Source organism: Heloderma suspectum, chromosome 7 (genome assembly GCF_057233095.1).
Source record: "Heloderma suspectum isolate Gila_16-S chromosome 7, 16-S_ref, whole genome shotgun sequence".
NCBI classification, from domain to species: domain Eukaryota; kingdom Metazoa; phylum Chordata; class Lepidosauria; order Squamata; family Helodermatidae; genus Heloderma; species Heloderma suspectum.
Window position 1 is genome coordinate 37732376 of NC_139464.1, and position 19259 is coordinate 37751634.

At 43.1% G+C, this 19259-nt stretch overlaps 1 protein-coding gene across 1 annotated transcript in view; it reads right to left on the reverse strand.

Annotated features, from left to right (window-relative positions):
• Positions 1 to 19259, reverse strand: part of SYN3 (synapsin III) — a 254606-nt gene that overhangs the window by 213819 nt on the left and 21528 nt on the right. The window contains exon 5 of the mRNA XM_084809687.1: positions 5381 to 5537. Coding sequence (XP_084665813.1) covers positions 5381 to 5537 — 157 coding nt within the window. The remainder of the gene's footprint in view (positions 1 to 5380; positions 5538 to 19259) is intronic.

Sequence of the window (19259 nt, forward strand, 5' to 3'; positions counted from 1 at the left end):
TAATGTTCTTAAAATACGCCGCTGTTTTTTTCAGTTTAATCAACACTGTTCCATCAGTAACACCTTACTGAGGATGTGATCACTTCCCACCAACACCTAGGCTAAAATCTGTAGTGATACTCTTGCCTGTATAACTGCCTCTGCATTGTCCACCTTCACTATCAGGAACTCTGTGATGGTGTTGGCAGTATGTGTTGGTGCTGGGGTTCTCTGAAATGTACAGGCCCTTACTCCAAAAACAATCTTACCCATCTTTTCTTTTTAAGTTTAACTCTAGGTACTTCCTGGAAAATTAAACTGCCCAGACTCTATGGCCCAAAGGAAGTGCAAAAGTAATTTAGCAACACAGTATGCCCCTGAGATAACACTGGCTGTCATCACATGCCTAAATAAACAAAATGATTCCTTCAAAGAAAAAAAATAAATATTTGAGAAACTCCAGAAATCTTCTACTAGCAACATGTGGCAGTGCAGAACGTCACCATCAGATCAGATGAGGGAGACTAAATAAAATAGTTCTCTGTATTCCCAATGATTATTGTTGGCAAAACAGGTTGTTGATGCAGCATGAAGGGGACAGTTTGTTTCTCTTAACCACTCACACTAATGCTGCACATCTGATGAGAAAAGGAAAATAAAACTGTTTTTACTAGCTCAGTGAGCAAACTGAAGAGGTTAGTGGTGTGTGTATGTGTGTGTGACAGAGACACACACACATAAAGAGAGGACAGACACAACAAGCAAAAGAAAGACACGTATTAGCCACCGTGCAGTTATGTAGCACAGTCAAATATATAAACACAAACCTAGTTCACAAACTGAGAGGGATATATCACTCAAATGGAGTTTCTGCATGATTGCCCATTTATATGTAGGCCTCAGTTTACATGGGAGGTTATCTGTAGGGATATGTAAATCTGTCAGTTTTGGTTCCATTCAGTTTCTCAATTTTCCAACCTTATGTTTGGCTCACCTGATTCTGTATCAGTGTACGAATTATATTTTTTAAGATGTGTATGCATTTTCATGTGTACTTCTCCTAAAGTGTGCATTTTTGTGCACACTTTCTTCCAAATGCATATATTTTGTTTTTTTATTTATTATTACATTTATATCCCACTTTTTTTCCTCCTTAAGGAACCCAAGGTGGTGTACATAATCCCCTCCTCTCCATTTTATCCTCACAACAACAACTCTATGAGGTAGGTTGGGCCGAGAGTCTGTGACTGGCCTAAAGGCACCAATAAAAATTTGGAAGGCACAGATTTCTCACCCATCTCTAGTTATCTGCCATTTCTCCACCATGTGTCCATGCTGGTCCCAGACATGTATGAACCAGGGCACAGAAATGGCATTAATACATATGCCACTATATGAAGACAATTTAGATATGAAATACATTTGAAATGGATGGCCTGTAGAGGCTTTCCTACTTTGCTTTTTTTCTTCTCCTTTAAACTTCATATACGTTGAATTTTAAGTTTTTACTGTCCCTGAGGGTCGGAAAAAAAAATCAACATTTAATAGAGACCATCGAAGTCCTAGTCCATCTAGGGTAGCTAGTAGGGGCTTCAACAACCTGGAAAGATCATGTTCCTAACAGGGATCAAAGATACATAGCATCAAATCCCTGTAATACTGAGTGGCCAGAAGACTTATTCAAAAGCACTTTATGTAGATGCATTACACATTAATATAATAATGCCATCCTTTCTTTACAGGCAGCGAAATCTTGGCTCCTACGTAGACATCAATATTGTGTGTGCGTGTGGAGCGTTGTACTATTGCACTGGCTTCTCCTATGTCCTGTTGCCCAAAGTCCTCATGTTAGAGTAATGTTTGCATAGGGGCCTACTCATACGTAACCTAAAGGATGCAGCCTTGAATCACACTATCTGTGAATTCCAATTTTGCCGTGCACATATTGGGAGATTGGGGTTATATGCATAGGCTCCTATGAAAATGTGGCATCTAACCCAGGGCTGGCCAGTGTGCTCATATCTCCCACCCCAATCCCACCTAGACTACTAACACTGTACAAAGCTTTGCTGATTCCAGGTGGCATCAACTGTAGACTCTTTCTATACTCTATATGTAGTACATTTTCGGCAAAGTATCGACTAGCAGATTCCTCCTTTCAACTCTCCACTTTCTAGCCTACATGTCTGCAGCAGAATAATGTTCATTCCCAAAGTTTTGCTCCCTTAATTTCTAAATAGCCTGCTATAATACAAATCAGTATTCCTTGCCAGGGATGATTTCAGCTGTGTGTGTCATTGTTGAAATGCATATCTGTCTGATCCACATCCAGTCAAATGAGCCAAATACTACTGCCAACGCCAATTGGACCTGTTTGATTCTGTTAGGGAGTAGTGGGTAAAAGAAGAGTCCTATCAGCATGATTCCATGAGCTCATCTGGCTTGCAAGAATCTGGGCAGCTCAATATTATGAATCAACTTAAGATGCCATAGTAAAAACATTACATCTTTTACTTGGCAAATGAAGCAGAGACTTTCTGTTCTGACACTCCCATTTACCTTACAATCCTGATATTATTAGGGAACAGTGGCATACTACTGTGCTCCCTGTTATCCATTTATTTTTAGAATGTTATTCCATCTTTTTTTTCTTTTTCTTTTTTTGAAAACAGAATCAAGGGGATTAATAAAACCCATAAAATAGGAATAACAAAAAACACACAGTAAAAATCAGATTAAAACCAATGTTAAAGCATCTTGGGTGCAGGGACAGGGAGCTCCTGAGAGCTTCTGTTTTAACATCTCAAAAACTTTTCTATTTGAGGAATTTCTTTGCCTCTTAAGGTGTATTTGGCTGGCCTGAAGCAATTCAGTGCAAGACCTCCCTTATAGATATGAGCTGAGCGCAGGGGCTCCCAAGAGAAAATGTGCTTCCTAAATATGCCGTAACCAGGCTGGGGTGGGTCGTGGGCATTAAAGATCATCACTGGCACTTTGCTACCAGGCTACCATGAAGTCAACATAACATGGGACTTATATGATTTCAGTGCTCCTTCCCATTATGATAAGTGGTGGTTGTGGAATTACCCAGAAGTAGCATAATTAGATCCATGGGTCTCTGGAGGAAGTAGAGTATTTATTTATTTAAAACATTTGTATCCTGCCCTATATCATTAAGATCTCAGGGCAGCATACAGATACAGTCAATTTAAACAGTGTAAAACAATACATAATTTAAATAGCTAAAATATATATTAAATCATTAGGCTAGGTAATGCCAATTTAAAATCTAAAACAATAAAACAGTTAAAACAGTGTGCAAATGTAGGGAATCCAATTATTGCTCAAAGGCTTTGGTAAAGAGTCATTGTGACTTGACACCGAAATGAAACCAGTGTCTGTGCCAATTGGGCCTCCAAGGGGAGTGCATTCCACAACCGGGATGCCACAGCAGAAAAAGCCCTCTCCCATATCCCACCGTAGTGTATGTCTCTCACTGGTGGGATGCAGAGGAGGGCTCCATCAACAGATCTCACTCCTCAGGCAGAGTAACCAGACCCTGACACCTAAGGAAGGTATGAGTGATAGAGGTCTGGCCCTTCATCAGGTAAATAGCTGCACATTTATTTATGTATTTCACTGATTTATGTACCACTTTCCAATAAAATTATCAGAGCAATTAACATAATAATAATAATAATAATAATAATATAACAACAAAATACAATAAAATAATTACTGCTGAACAATAAACTATAGTTATAACTGGCTAGGTCACACCTCAGGGAAGGCTTGCTTAATTAGGTCTTAAGCAGGCGCTTGAAAGTCAAAGCTGTAGATACCTGCCTGATGTTAACAGGGAGTATGTTCCAGAGGGTGGATGCTGCGATACTAAGACAGCAATCCTACGGCCCCTAGACAGCATCTGGGAGGCTGTAGGACAGTTCAGATTGCTGGATCCGAGGTTGGAGTCAGTGCTCTGACCTTGGACCTGGGAGTCCGAGCTTCCTGCCCTCTCCCTTTGCAGCTAGTGCAGAGAGAACCACACCGGCTGCCTCTCCGAGCTCACAAAAGCAACCTTAGTGAGGAGGGAAAGGGGCGGTTCTGTGGGCAGGGAGGGGGCTGGGGAAGCGGGGATAGAGCTCTCTCTAGCTCTCTCCCCCTCCTTCCCTCCCCCTCTGCAGAGCTCTATCTAGATGGGAAAAAACGCCCATCTAGCAAAAATGTGGAGTGGGGTTAGTGCAGAGGCAAAGATCACCTCTGCGCTCCTCCTGCACTGCATAGGGTGACCGTCAATTTCTGGATGGGATTGCACCCTGAGTGCCCTATTACAAATACTTCTGAGGTGAACCTCAGGAGCATGCAGCATCATCAGAAGCGCTCCCTCTGAGGATCCCAAAGGCTGGGCAGGGACATGAGGGGTGAAGGGAACCCTAAGGTAACCTGGTCCCAAGTTGCTTAGGGCTTGACAACACTTTACTCTTCCGGATTACCGCTTGCCAGGGCAGTGCCAAATAATAAATTCATTGTGTGACCTGCCAAGTGTTGTAACCAATAACACACTTAGACAGGCCCATGGTTGTTGCAGCACCCACAAAGTCCTGAGTTACCTATGTCAATGTGCTCCAAGCATGGATCCTCAAGCCTCCAGGCAGTAAAGCTGAGAGACCTCAGCACTAGGTCCAAGACCACTTCCATCCCTCAGCTCAACCGTGCAGCCTGTTAGGCAATGGGATGGTAACTACCTTCAGTCTACAAATATGCCTGGTTCACTCCAAAGCAGATACATGCACACAGTGGATCCAGAGGAAAGGACCACTGACTGATCCTTTTGCTTTCCTACCCCTGCTTGACCACCACATGCCCTCTGGCTCTAAGGATTTTCTCACAGCGAGCCACCAGGAGGGCTCTCTCTATCTGAAGAGCCATGTTGGCTGTAAAAAGCAGCTGGGGAGGTTCTGCAGAGAGCTGGCCAGGCCGAAATGCCTGACACTGATGGGTTCTTCCTCAGAGCCCGGAGTTGTGGGAAAGGGTGTCTCTGGAGATTGGCTGTACTGCCAGTGATCTCCAGGGACACCCTCTCCCACAATGTCTGGCTCTGAGGAAGGACCTATCATAGCCAGGCATTTGGGCCTGGCTGGCTCTCTGCAGAGCTGCAGCATCCATTTTTTACAGTCTACATGACTCTTAAAAGAGCAGCAGGGGCGGCAGCAGTGCTGAGCAGGTAGGCCGTGGGGGGCTGGGAGATGCGGCAGGGGAGACATAGGGGTGGGGAAAGACATGGCAGGGGCAGCAATGGGGGTGGGTGGGCAGAAGACCCTCCTGCAGTGGGAGAGCTTGCGCCGGCCCTAAGACCTCTCCTCTTTAATTTCATGTAAGGAAGTTAAAGAATACCACCTACCACCCAGGGTTTGCTGCAAAAATTGTAGATGGAGAAAAGCGAATTGACACTGTGGACTCCACCATATTGGAGGCCGATGACAAGGTTGCGAAAGTCCTCTCCTAGTGCCATGCTGTAAGCATGCTGCCGGACGAGAACGAAGTCGGGCTTGAAGGATCTAGGAGACATAATCAGAGGATATTTTTTAAAAGTCAGGTAAGGCCTCCTCTTCTTATCCTCTTCTTATCCATTTCTTTCCTTTTGCCTCCTTCCTCTTCTGCTTTCCTTGGTGGCAACTTCTCAAGTTTCAACTGCGGCACCAATTATTGTCATTATATTAAAATCAATAAATAAAACCCAACACTGCCTGCAATAATAGAGCTAAGAAGACTCCAAACAGATTTCTTACAGTTTCCATTACGGGCAGGCTCACACAGGAATGGTTTGTAACAAGAACTAAAGATAATAAATTAAGGACAGAAAAGTGTCTTTCCAACAGTTCTCCTCTGAGAACTTGTGGGGGAATCTGATGACATGTTGTAATGTGCTGCACAGATGACAGAGCAAAGACAGTTCTGAATCCTTGGAGCTAGACACCAATTTAAAGGCCAGCATGTAGGAAGATCACACAATTGCTGAATGCAGACATCCATCCATTAAACACACATGTTCACCTTTAAGTGACTTCTTTTTCTCACAGACTGCAACACAAAGTCATCTCTGTGTGCCTTGTCAAGCTCCCTCTGGAGTTTGCCATCTTGACATCTAGCTAGGACAGTTCAGACACCCAGAGAACTGTCTTCACCTGCTGCCTTTCATCTCTTTTATCCCCCTTTCTTGTAGACTGTAAAAGCTTAAATCTAAACATTTTTTATTAAGCAATTTTACAACTTTATCTGTCTCTTATTCAGGCCATCTTTCAACTGCATCAGACCAAATGTTCATCTAGTCTAGAATTATGCTTCCCAAAGCAGCCAACCAGATGCCTCCAGGAAGCTCGCAAGCGGGACGCTTTCAGGGGACTATTTTTACATTGACTTGTCTGGTGTGGAACACCTGAGCACTGTAGAAGAATCTGGAGATATTTAGGCCAGGGGTGTTGAACCTCTTTACTCCAAAGGCCAAATTTAATTTTGGAGAAGCTCCTGGGGGGTGCATTCCAGTGGTGGGTGGGGCCGAAGGCAAAAGAAGTATGTCCCCAAACCCCCCAAATACCTGCGTATTTTAGCTTACAGTGCGTACTGTCAGTAACTCAGCCTTAGGAGAGGCATTTCAACCTTTTAGAATGGGAAAAAAACTGCACAAAAGCCAGAAAACCACCAAATGCTCACTGTTCGGAGGGAAAGGGGCCAGGGGAGAGGGCACAACCATTTGGGAAATACCAGAGGGCCACATTTGGTCCCCAGGTCTGAGGTTCTCCACCCCTGTTCTAAGGTATACTGTCAGTTCACATTCAATGTTTCTCAGGTCTACTGGGACCTTATTGTTGCTCTGTGGAAAACACACAACGTTCTCCAGGGCTCTCTGCTGTAGTAGCTCTGTGGTACACCACATGCTCTGCATGCAAAATGGTCCCAGGTTCACTCCCTGCTGGCATCTCCAGGGAGGTCTGGGAAAGAGCCCTGTCTGAGATGCTGGAGAGCTGCTGCCACTCCATGTCGACATTACTGAGCTAGAAGGAGCAATGTTCTAACTTGGTAGAAAGCAGCTTTCTATGTACCAGTGGCTGTACACTGCAGGGGAAGATTGGTAGCAGTGGGCAAACTGTCTTTCAGGCAAGCTTGACTGCTGTTGCTCATCTTCTCACTGAGAAGCAGCTTTGAAAGCACTGTTTTAAAGTTTTGTTACCCACTCACATTTTGTTTAAATAAATAAATACATAAATAAAGTGACAATGCTATCTGACAGCATGACATTTAGGCTGACACAGAGCAGGGGCTAAGATGGGAGCCATGAAGTACTTGGTTCAAACCTCACCACACTTAAAAACTTAACAAGGGACCTTAGAACTTTTCTACATGAGCGATTTATTGCACACTCGTGATTGGTCACTTATGGAAGTTTGCAGGTCCTTTACACGATGTCATCAACCTTCAGACATCTCCCTGCCTAATGTTAAGGCTGGCCCTGCTAACTGTTACAGTTCAAGGCCTGACAGGGACCAAGTTCAGCTCACCAACATGTTTTGACTAAAGAGGAGCTTTGGAACTGAATTGTTTTCTCAGTATTCAAGGCAAAGCAGGAAGAATAACTAATTAGGAAATAAGATGCGACAGGCTGCACGTTGCTATGTAATAATGGGCTCCTTGGGCAAAGTCCTCAGGCACAAATCCACCACATGAGTGATTTCAGCTACTTAAGAAGAGCAATAATCTCCCCAAGAATGTGCTGGTTCGTATATGTTTGAGCTAACAGAACACAACAATTATGGCCTTTGTGTTGCATTCCATGATATTCCATGGGCTGTCATTCAAAGGGGCTGTACTGAAGCACTGTTTTATTTGGATCACATCTTTAATTGAAATAATATTCCAGCCCTGTGTAATAACTAATAACCACTTCAGATGCAATATTTTTAGTGTTCTCTGGCTAGAGTATTTCAGTGATCGTTAAAAACAACAAACACAAGGCTACAGTGCTTTAAGAATGTGTAGGAGTTCAAATTTTTTGATTGGCCTTAGTAGCCAGCCAAAATGTGTGGTCACTATAACTCTTCTCCTGACTTGGGGGAGGGTTGGGGTTTATCTCAGACATGCTGAGCATTGGAGACACTCCAACTGCCTCCTCTCTTCCCCGCTCGTTCATGAGAGTGTGAGGTCTTACTGTGCCACATAGAGCACCTCTGAAGGGCACAGCAACTGCAGGGATGATCTTTGCTCCCCTCGCAAGCTCCAAGCGCAGGGGAAGGGTGGGAGGCTGTCACACTGATCAGAAGGGACACTCAACATCGTAAGAAAAATGGTGTATTCAACATAGTAAGAAAATATTGCTTATGAAGCCACCAAGTGGTTCCCAAGTTGTCAATGCCAAATTTTCTATACTTCTATTTTCCTGTTTCATAGTAATCAGCCATTTAGATGGCTGTTCAACTCTCCCCCCAAACACACAATTTCCCTAATATTCCTTGCTCAACCCTTAAGCTGCTATTAGACCTAAGAACATAAGACAGCCATGATGGATCAGGCCAAAGGCCTGTTTAGTCCAGCATTCTATTCCCACAGTGGCCAACCAGATGCCCATAGGAAGCTCACAAGCAAGAGGTGAGCACAGTAGCACTAGTAGCTTTATCCCTTCATGGATTTGTTTAATCCCCTTTTAAAGCCATCCAAGTTGGTGGCCTCACTACATCTTGTGGTAGCAGATTCCATAGTTTAATTCTGCACTATGTGAAAAAGAATTTGCTTTCATCTGTCATGAATCTCCTACCAGTCAACTTCACTGAATGACCCAGGTTCTAGTATTATGATAGAGGGAGAAAACATTCTCTCTATCCAGTTACTCCACACCATGCATAATTGTATACACTTCCATCATGTTGTCCCCCCACCCCTTACTTGTCTGCAGAGGAAAAAACACACAAATGATCAATGTGCTTGTATTCTTTCTGCATGTATGATTTAGATCAGGATAAGTGTGTGTGTGTGTGTGTGTGTGTGTGTGTGTGTGTTCGGGAGAAGGGGTCCTCCTGCCCCCATAAAAATTGAGGCTTATAAAGCCAGTATAAAGAAAATAATGATGATGATAATGATGATAGATCTGATCATGTCTTCTGTGTCATGGCTGTTTCAGACTTGATGTTCTAATATAGGGCATAAGGTGTGAAAGAGCATCTTGATCAGACAGATCACTGCACACAGTATAATCAAAAATATTGAAGCTGGCCAATTTCCATGTTGGCTGGGAATTATGGGAGTTGTAGTCCAACACATCTGGAGAGCACCAGGGTGGGGAAGGCTGGTCTAGATTCATTCTAAATACGAGTTGTATCTTCCACAACCCCCAGATCCTATGTATCTGTGTTCATATTGTTACCCACCCAGAGAGCTTTGGCTATTGAGCAGTTCAGAAATGTAACAAATAAATAAAAATAAATAAATATTTTTGCAGTAAAATGAACAGTTTTGATAAAGAAATCCATGAAATAGATAAAAATAAAACTGTATCCCATGGTGGGATTCCCACTCTTCCTTCCAAGATCTCTGTCATTTCATCTTCACAGGAGCCCTCTGAGGTATGTTGAGAGATGACCCAAGTTCGCACACTGAGTTTCATCGCTGGGCCAGGATTTGAACCCATATTTCACCAGCCCATGTACAACTCTATCCATTAGTACCACAGTGGCTTTCATACAGTTATTCACAATGCTGTTTTTATACCTATATATCTCAAAGGAGACTTAAGATTTTAAGGGGTGATATATTAAAAAAAGAACCAAAAACTTTGAAAGTGAACGAGAGGAAAATATTTCCCAAGGCCACGTGGAAATCATCTGGAGTTGGACCCCCAAATGCTAACTTTTATTTCTTCCTCAAAACTAAACTCAATAAAAGGCAGTGATGAAAGGAGGCAAATTAAGATAAGAATGATATATGGTCAAAAATAAAAACAAATTTAAATAAGACTTTAATTTTCTTATGATTTTAATTAATTATCCAAAATCTGGGTCCTGACGGGTGATAACTCCTTCTGATAAGGGATCTGGAATGTGAAAGAGCAATGGAAGGTATTAATATCCCCAATCTTTCCCTACCCTTGTCTGGCAATAGTAATTTCTGATTTTTGGGCAGCTGCCTCCATTCCAAATGTTTTCCCAATAACTGTCGGCATCTTTCTCACACATCGGCTGGACGCCAGCTGCTGAGAAGTTAAAGAGGGACATTATTCATCCAGAAGATAAGCAAACCCTCAATGAGGGCAAACCCCCACCTCTCAGCAGCTGTTTAATAGCAGCAACTGGAGAAGAGGCTGCAAAAGACTGAGAAAAAGAGAGAAACTTCTATCCTTATTTTTTAAAAAAATTGTGATGGCAGCGGCTTAAGTCAAAGTAATTTGTCTGACTGAATAATTTCTAAACCTTATATATCACACTGTCTAGGATATTTATGGCCAGATCCCATGTTGTCAATTAAACAGTTAATATGGGATGGAACGGCTGTTGCAAAATGCGTAGAGTTATTTGTACACCAGCAGCAACCATCATTTCCAGCTGCAGTATAGCAGTGATGTTGCTGATAAGAGTCTGGTCTTTTGACCACAGTACTCCAGCCTTTAGGGATTTTATTGTATGAAGTGGTATATAAGTATTAATAACACATATATACATAGAATCATAGGGTTGGAAGGGGCCTACAAGACCATCGAGTCCAACCCCCTGCTCAGTGCAGGAAGCTTGATTCTCAGGAGGTCTCCCAGCCAAGTACTACCCAAGGCTGACCCTGCTTAGATTCCGAGATCAGATGAGATCGGGTGCATCCATCCATCCATCCATCCATCCATCCATCCATCCATCCATCAGCACTAACCTGGTAGCTATAGATTACCAGGAATTGCATGTAGGCAAGTGGAGGAGGAATGGAGTTCTCTGTCTCTCCTTTTGCACCCAGCATAGAAATCAAGCAGACTGTTCAGAGGAGGGAAGTCCCATCCTCTGTGCAGCTCTCTGTTCCTCCACTGCTGGCCCTAGGCAGTCTAATTTTTTCTTTTGCTGGCCAATAACTTTTGAGGGCTTATTTACAAGGCTGTATTACACTATTAATTAATACTAAATTAATACTATTTTGGTTGCATTGGCACTCTGCTTCCAGGCCCAGTTTATGATGTTGGTTAGTACCTTTAAAGTCCCAGGATGTTTGGGGTCTGAGAAATGAAATATTATCATCTCTCACATGAACCTACCTGTATGCTACAGCCCCTTGGACGAGGCCCTGTTACACATCCCATGACCCTGGAGACTCAAGATCAGGCTTTTTTAGTAGCATTGCCTAGATTTTGGAATTCCACCTGGTAATCTATCTCACAACGCATGCTTAGGTGACCATTAAAAAACGACCTTGTTTGCAAATGCTTTTTTTGGAACTGTTTCCAGTTTCTGAAGGCTAGCTGCTGTTGTGTATTTTGTTTGGTTTTGTTTCTATGCGGTCACTGCTAGATTGTTCCATTGTCTTATTCTTTTCCTAGATGATCATGTTAAGAGAAAAGTTCAACTGTGGAAGAAAGATCAAGCATAAAATATTGCTATAGTGATTTTGATGTAAGCCATTCTGTGTGTCATTATAAGAAAGAGTTGTGTGGGATCAGACCAAATACCTATCTAGTCCACCATTCTTTTCCCACAGTGGCCAACCAGAGCCTATGGGAAGCCCACAGCAGGTCATGAATGCAATAACACTCTCCTGTTTGTGATCCCCAGCAACTGTTATTGAGTGGCAAACTGCCTCTGATGTAGGTGATATATAGTCATTATGACTAGTAGCCATCAGTTTCTGTAGGATTAAGGTGCCAATACAGAAATACAAAACATCAGTGTCTACCGTGATTTAAATCATGGTCTTATAACACAGCTGTCATTGGGCAATGCCGTGTTTCATTCATACAGCGCTCCAGAAAAGTTCAACATACTGGAAAAATTACGGGCTGTTGGAAAGTAATCTATTTAAAAACTTCAGGGACAGTGCCAACCTTTGCATCATCTGAAATACATTTAATCAAATGCTAAACCTGTATGAAATGTATGATATAAACTGTCCAATGCTGCACAGCATATTCTATCATTTACGGGAAAAGATACATGCCATTATTTTTAATTATTATTTTTATGTCATTTCTTGAATGTAAATATTTTCCAAATAAACTCCCCCATTCTTACAAGAAAAGCAAAAAAAGAGAAAAGTCTAGCTTTCCAGGAGTTTGCCAGAAGCCTTAAACTGGGAATCCCACACGGAATAGGTTTTTTATTATGCTCATGCTGGGGAGGAAGACACATATAATTTATCTTGTGATAGACACACCCTGTACAAAAGAAAAATGGACTTTGTCGAATATTGCCCCAGCACACAGGATAAGAGAGTATTGTATCTGGAACTGCCTTTCAGTGGGCAATGAAGATGATTTTATTCCAGCATGCATTGTATTAATTTAGCCTCTTTTATGTAAATATTTCATGAGAAATGCCAGGTTGGATGAATCACAAGTCGGAATTAAGATTGCCAGGAGAATTATCAACAACCTCAGATACGCAGACGATACCACCCTAATGACAGAAAACGAAGAGGATCTGAAGAGCCTCTTGTTGAGGGTGAAAGTGGAGAGTGCAAAAGCTGGTCTGAAACTCAATATTAAAAAAACTAAGATCATGGCATCTGGCCCCATCACTTCCTGGCATATAGAAGGGGAAGAAATGGAAGCTGTGACAGATTTTATTTCCTTGGGCTCCGTGATCACCGCAGACGGTGACTGTAGCCATGAAATTAAAAGACGCTTGCTCCTTGGGAGGAACGCTATGGCCAACCTAGACAGCATAGTAAGAAGCAGAGACATCACCTTGCCGACAAAGGTTTGTATAATCAAAGCTATGATTTTCCCAGTAGTAACGTATGGCTGTGAGAGCTGGACTATAAGGAAGGCTGAGCGCCGAAGAATCGATGCTTTCGAACTGTGGTGCTGGAGAAGACTCTTATGACTATGAGTCCCCTGGACTGCAAGAAGGTCAAATCAGTCCATCCTAAAGGAAATCAACCTTGAGTGCTCATTGGAAGGACAGATACTGAAGCTGAAGCTGAAATATTTTGGCCACCTAATGCGAAAAGTCACTGGAAAAGACCCTGATGCTGGGAAAGATTGAAGGCAAAAGGAGAATGGGATGGCAGAGGATGAGATGGCTAGATAGCATCACTGATGCAATGAATATGAACTTGAGCACACTCTGGCAGAGAGCGGAGGGCAGGAAGGCCTGGCGTGCTATGGTCCATGCGGTCACAAAGAGTCGGACACGACTTAACGACTGAACAACAACAAATGTAAATATTAATTCTGTAATTTATATTTTATCATTGTATTTGCTTGTGTTATTGTTGTAATATTCTTGTGAGCTGTCTTGAGTACGTTTTGCTGCAGAAAGGTGGGTTAGAAATCCCTGCAATATATACATAAATATATAGCATTGAAACTGTCATAAGGCTATATATTCAGGCCACGGCCAATCTGGGATTCCAGTGCAACAGGGTCACAACCCTCTCAAAATTACAAACTGTGACTGAGCAACCAGAATCTATAGGAAGGTATTTATTTATTTATTTATTTATTTAATTTATTAATCGCCCATCTGGCTGGTCACCCAGCCACTCTGGGCGATGTACAACATACAATAAAACAATAAAATTCTACAATAAAAACATTTTCTAAAATACCCTACCCCCCCCCCCAAATGCCTGCTTGAACAGCCACGTTTTTAATGCACGACGGAAGCTCATTAAAGAGGGGGCATGGCAGAGTTCCCTAGGGAGGGAGTTCCACAGAGTGGGGGCCACTACAGAAAAGGCCCTCTCCCTCGTCCCCACCTGTCTAGCTGTCCTGGCTGATGGGACAGAGAGAAGGCCATCCGAGGCTGATCTTGTTAAGCGGCCTGTCTGGTGCTGCTGGAGGCGCTCCTTAAGATAGGCTGGGCCGGAACCATATAGGGTTTTAAAGGTCAAAACCAACACCTTGAATTTGGCCCGGAAAACAACTGGTACTTTTAATTAAAGGACGAATGGGTTTATAATGAGGAAACAGACCTCTCCATAGTTTTGACTGATAGGGGATTTTTAGCCAATCATCAGGGCAAAGAGTGAATGTTGATAGACAAAAGGGTTGAAATGCAGACAAAGATGACAGCATTAAACCACTCTCTCCTGGCACTAGCAATCTCATTAAGGTGATTTTAAGAATCGCCTTAAGAAAGGTGGAAGACAACAGAAGAAGCCAATGTGGCTTCACAAAAAGCTTAGAGATAACCTGAAAACAAAAAAGCATACATATAGGAAGTGGAAGGAAGGACAAGCAACAAAGGAAGAATACAAGCAGGTAGCACAGAATTGCAGGGATGGCGTCAGGAAGGCTAAAGCTGAGAACGAGCTGAGGTTAGCTAGGGAGGCTAAAAGCAACAAAAAGGCTTTCTTCAGATACGTGCATATTAAAAGACAGAGGAAAGAAAGGGTGGTTCACCTATTAAATAAAGATGGCAAAATGATAACAGATGACAAAGAAAAGGCAGAAGTGCTCAATTCCTACTTTGGGTCAGTCTTCTTCCAAAAGACGGTCTATCACACACACACACACACACACACCCTGCCCCTGGCAAAGGTGAAGTACAGGCTGAAGGGGCAGGACTGCAGCTTGAGATTGATAGGCATATGGTCAAGGAACACCTAATTACTTTGAATGAGTTCAAATCTCCAGGGCCAGATGAACTGCATCCTAGAGTAATAAAGGAACTGGCAGAAGAACTCTCAGAACCACTGTCTATTATCTCTGAGAAATCACAGAGGATGGGTGAAGTGCCAGATGACTAGAGAAGGGCTAATGTTGTTCCTACCTTCAAAAAGGGTAAAAAGGAGGAACCTGGGAATCTTGGAATTGTAGATCACAAGCTGAATATGAGCCAACAATGTGGTGTGGTTACAAAAAAAGCAAATGCTATTCTGGGCTGCATTAATAGACGTATAGCTTCCAAATCCTGTGAAGTATTAGTTCCCCTCTACTCAGCACTGGTTAGGCCTCATCTGGAGTACTGTGTCCAGTTCTGGGCACCACACTTGAAGAAGGAAGCAGACAAACGGGAGAGGGTTCAGAAGAGGGCAACAAAGATAATCAGGGGATTGGAAACAAAGCCCTGTGAGGAGAGACTGAAAGAACTGGGCATGTTTAGCCTTGAGAAGAGAAGACTGAGGGGAGATATGATAGCGCTCTTCAAGTCCTTGAAAGGTTGTCACAGAGAGGAAGGCCAGGATCGCTTCTCGATCATCCCAGAGTGCAGGACACGGAATAATGGGCTCAAGTGACAGGAAGCCAGATACCAGCTGAACGTTACGAAAAACTTCCTGACTGTTAGAGCAATACGACAATGGAACCTATTACCTACGGAGGTGGTGGGCTCTCCCACACTGGAGGCGTTCAAGATGAAGCTGGATAGCCATCTGTCTGGGATGCTCTGACTTGGATTCCTGCATTGAGCTGGAGGTTGAACTCGATGGTCTTGTAGGCCCCTTCCAACCCTTCTATGATGCTATGATTTACTCCTTACTAGTCAGAACTGCTTCTTCAGGGCTGACTCATTGCCCTTTCTGACTCTGTTCCATTCCCTCTTAATCAGGCAATCTGATGTTGATCCAGAAGGACTACTACTCTTCTATTTGATCTGTTACTTTCTGTACCTTGACAGAGAAAGACCACAGAATCCCACAGACAGTGCCAGGTCCAGGTTTTGGGGAACTCTTGGGCAAGACACCCTGAATGGGCACTGGTGAGTTTAATTTCTCACTGCCGTTGTCACCAACTGCTATTGCTCCTCATCCTCACCATTGCTACCACTTGCTTGCTTGACAGCCAGTGAGCAAGAAGGCAGTGGCATCTACTGGTCCTCCTTTTCACCACCACCATTGTCTGGGTCAAAGCGAGTGTCAGGTGAACAAGAAGGTTGCAGTGGTGAAGAGGAAGAGCAACTCCAGGGGGCTCTTGCCAGTGGGCCCCTGCTGGGATGTGGGCCCTTGGCAGATGCCTGGGTATGCCCACCCTTGACACCAGCCCTGAGTATAGATGATTTTCTAGATTAATCATCATTTAAGTTCATTACAGCAGTGGTGGGCAGAAAGTAGATCTCTACATGTTTTGGACCAGCTCCCAGCATTCCTGACCACTGGCCATGCTAGCAGAGGTTTCTGGGGGTTGACGTCCCAAACATCTGGATTACTCACCCCTGCATTACAGTACCTAGACCCAGCCATATTGTTCCAAATAGACTATAGTGAATGATCCCAGCCATACTATGGCCTTAGCTAAAATGATCTACAACTGTGTTACTATTACTAACCTATAAAATGGGTTAACTAGCTGTTATATGAGGATTAATTTTCTCCAGAGACACCTACAGAACCTCTTCGGATCCCCAGACTATATTTTTAGCCTTTGACCTGAAATATGAACAATGTTTCAATTCACACAGGAGTTTTCAGAAATTTCCAGTCTTTCTGTCCTTTTGATTAGGTGTTATGTGCAGGAGTATTTCTACGCAAAGGCGTGAAGGGGGCAGGAGGAGGGTGTCCGGTGCATATCCAGGTAACTTTGGATCCCTATACTCCACACAAACTGTGGACTTCAGCTCATACTGTTCCCTAGCCAGACATCAACATGGCAGATGCAGGCAGACTGTAGAGACTATGTATTAAGTTTCGTAGTACTGATGTCAGAACTCGACTTCCTGAAGGTAAGGCACAAATCCCAGTAAAACGTTTTATTGCAGTAATTCCAACAATCAGCTATAAACCTTTACAGTCCCAATAAAGATCCACAGTGAACAGTTCACAACCAAAGTCCGTGACCAGATTCAGTTCATGAGCATCACAACTAAAGACCCAAACAGCCCCGGATTCAGTAGACAGAATAAATCCAAAATAGGTTCCAAGAGTTCTAGTGAATGCAAGGAAACTTTCCGGGTTATCAAAGTGTTGCTTCCAGCAAAGTCCGAAGCTCTGTCTCCTGCACAGACCTCCTCCTGCTGCCCTGTTCCCATGGAAGGTGTCCCTGGTTGAGAAGCAAGGGCCTCCACCAAGGTCATGTCTCCTGGCTGTGGAAGACAGGCCATATCAACATCCTGAATCTCACCCCTCCTTGCTCATAAGCCAATGGGAGGCCTACTGGAACTGAGTTCTCAGCGGCCTGGCTTTCCACAGCTGGGCCTGACTCTACAGCATCCCCTTCTGACTCAGAATCAGTGTCAGAGGCTACAGATCTCCCCAAACTGAGGCAAGGGGCTTCTTCACATGGAGTATATATCCTGCTATTGAAATTGCTCACTCACAAACGTTTGTGGGCCCTGTAGATGACGTCATTAACCTCCAGGGTATCTCCTGCACTAAATGACTTTTATTCCATTGTTAAAAAGATTGGAGAAAATGAGCTATTAAATTACCACGCTTGAGTTCCACTTGAGTTCCCTCTGTGAAAAAGGAGAAGCCACAGTAAGAGGAGCTAGACCAATGAAACATATGGAAGACTCAGATAAAAAGGAAAAAGAACAGGGGGGGATGGGGGGAAGGAAGCGCGTGTAAAGGGAGTCTGTCATGATCCTACATTTAAAACAGAAGCAGAAAGCCCCATTTTAAATGCGGGATTTTAGGCTGGTGTAGAGATGCTCAAGGTCTCACAACTGATGTGAAATTGTTCTGGAAGAAAAAGTACTTATCTTTTCCAGAAACACCTCCTGGAAAATGTCCTTCTTTGAGTCCCACCTCTAACTTCTGAAATGACTAGTGGTGATCGGAGAATGTGCTTTTTCAGTTCTGATGCTTATAGAATGCCCCAATCTGATGTCATTCCAGTGTCAGGTAAAGACTTTTTATTGACCTAGACCTTTCAGCATGTTAGCTAGCTGTTTGTTTGTTTTAACTCTCTTGTGGTTTCATTAATCCTTGCTGGGTTTTTTTTATTGTTCTGTTTTGCTGTGCTTAATTTTTTGTTTGATTGCTATTTATTTTTGAATTTTGTTTTTTTGGTGTAAGCTGCCCTAAGTGCTTGCCAGCTGAAGAGTGGCATATAAATATTTCAGTAAATAAATTATAAATATGTTAGTTCCAAACTGGATGGAGGTCTCCAAGAGAGACCGTAAAGAAGCAACTCTTTAACATTATGTTTCAGAGACTTCTCTGAATGATTAAGAGCCTTATAAAGTTCAGTGTTTGAGGCAAAGCTTAGAGCCTATGGTTCACAGTGCCATCCTATGCATATCTACTCAGAGGTAATCCCATTGAATTCATTAAAACTTACTCTCAGGTAAGTGTGTATACAACTGCATCCTTAATGGATATTGACCTCCATTTTCAAGATATACATAATTATGAATATTATGCATGGTATGATAGATGCATGCCTCAGGTAGTAAAGTGAGGCACTGCATTTTCCATTGTTTCCTGTCTGCTCTTAACTTGCTTAGTGGTATGGACTGGGGAACATTTGTGTGATACAATGAGAGGTGGGAGCTGAGACTGGAACACTGGGAGGAAATCTGTTTCCTGGCTCCACACAGATTAATTTGAATGCTATGGGAATGGTTTTTTCTGAATGAAGTTAGAGAGGAGAAGAGGAGAAATTAGGGAGCCTTTCCAACAGATCCATTAAAAGTTTGCTTTTGTGCTGACAGTGCAAAGCGTGTGAATCTCTTCTGTCTCCCCACACCCCCGCCCAGTATCTACTAAATTACTTCAAGGGTGGTAACACAAGACGGTCGTGCTGCGTTTCCCAAGGGCCAAATCGGCACATGTGTTGAACAAATGCTGAGCGTTTGCAGCGGTATGTCAGAGCAGATATATGTCAAAACACATGCCCTGGGCCACATATGCAAGAAAGTCATCCTGAACACATACCTACACACTCGTTAACAGCCTGATCCACCACACAACTAAGATGAAATAATTTGCATTCACCTTTTCCTACCACAGTAAATTTGATGGGACTAAACTGGATTAAATACAAGTACTTTGCACTGGGGTCTGCACCGGGCTACTAGACAGACAGTCCACATCACACAAAACAAAGAGGCCCAGACATCATCATCATTAAGACAAAACTGTATGATCTAATGCCCATATTTTCGTTGAAGGGAGCACATTTGATGTAAATAGTCGCCTCAGATACAGTGTTTCAATGCTGT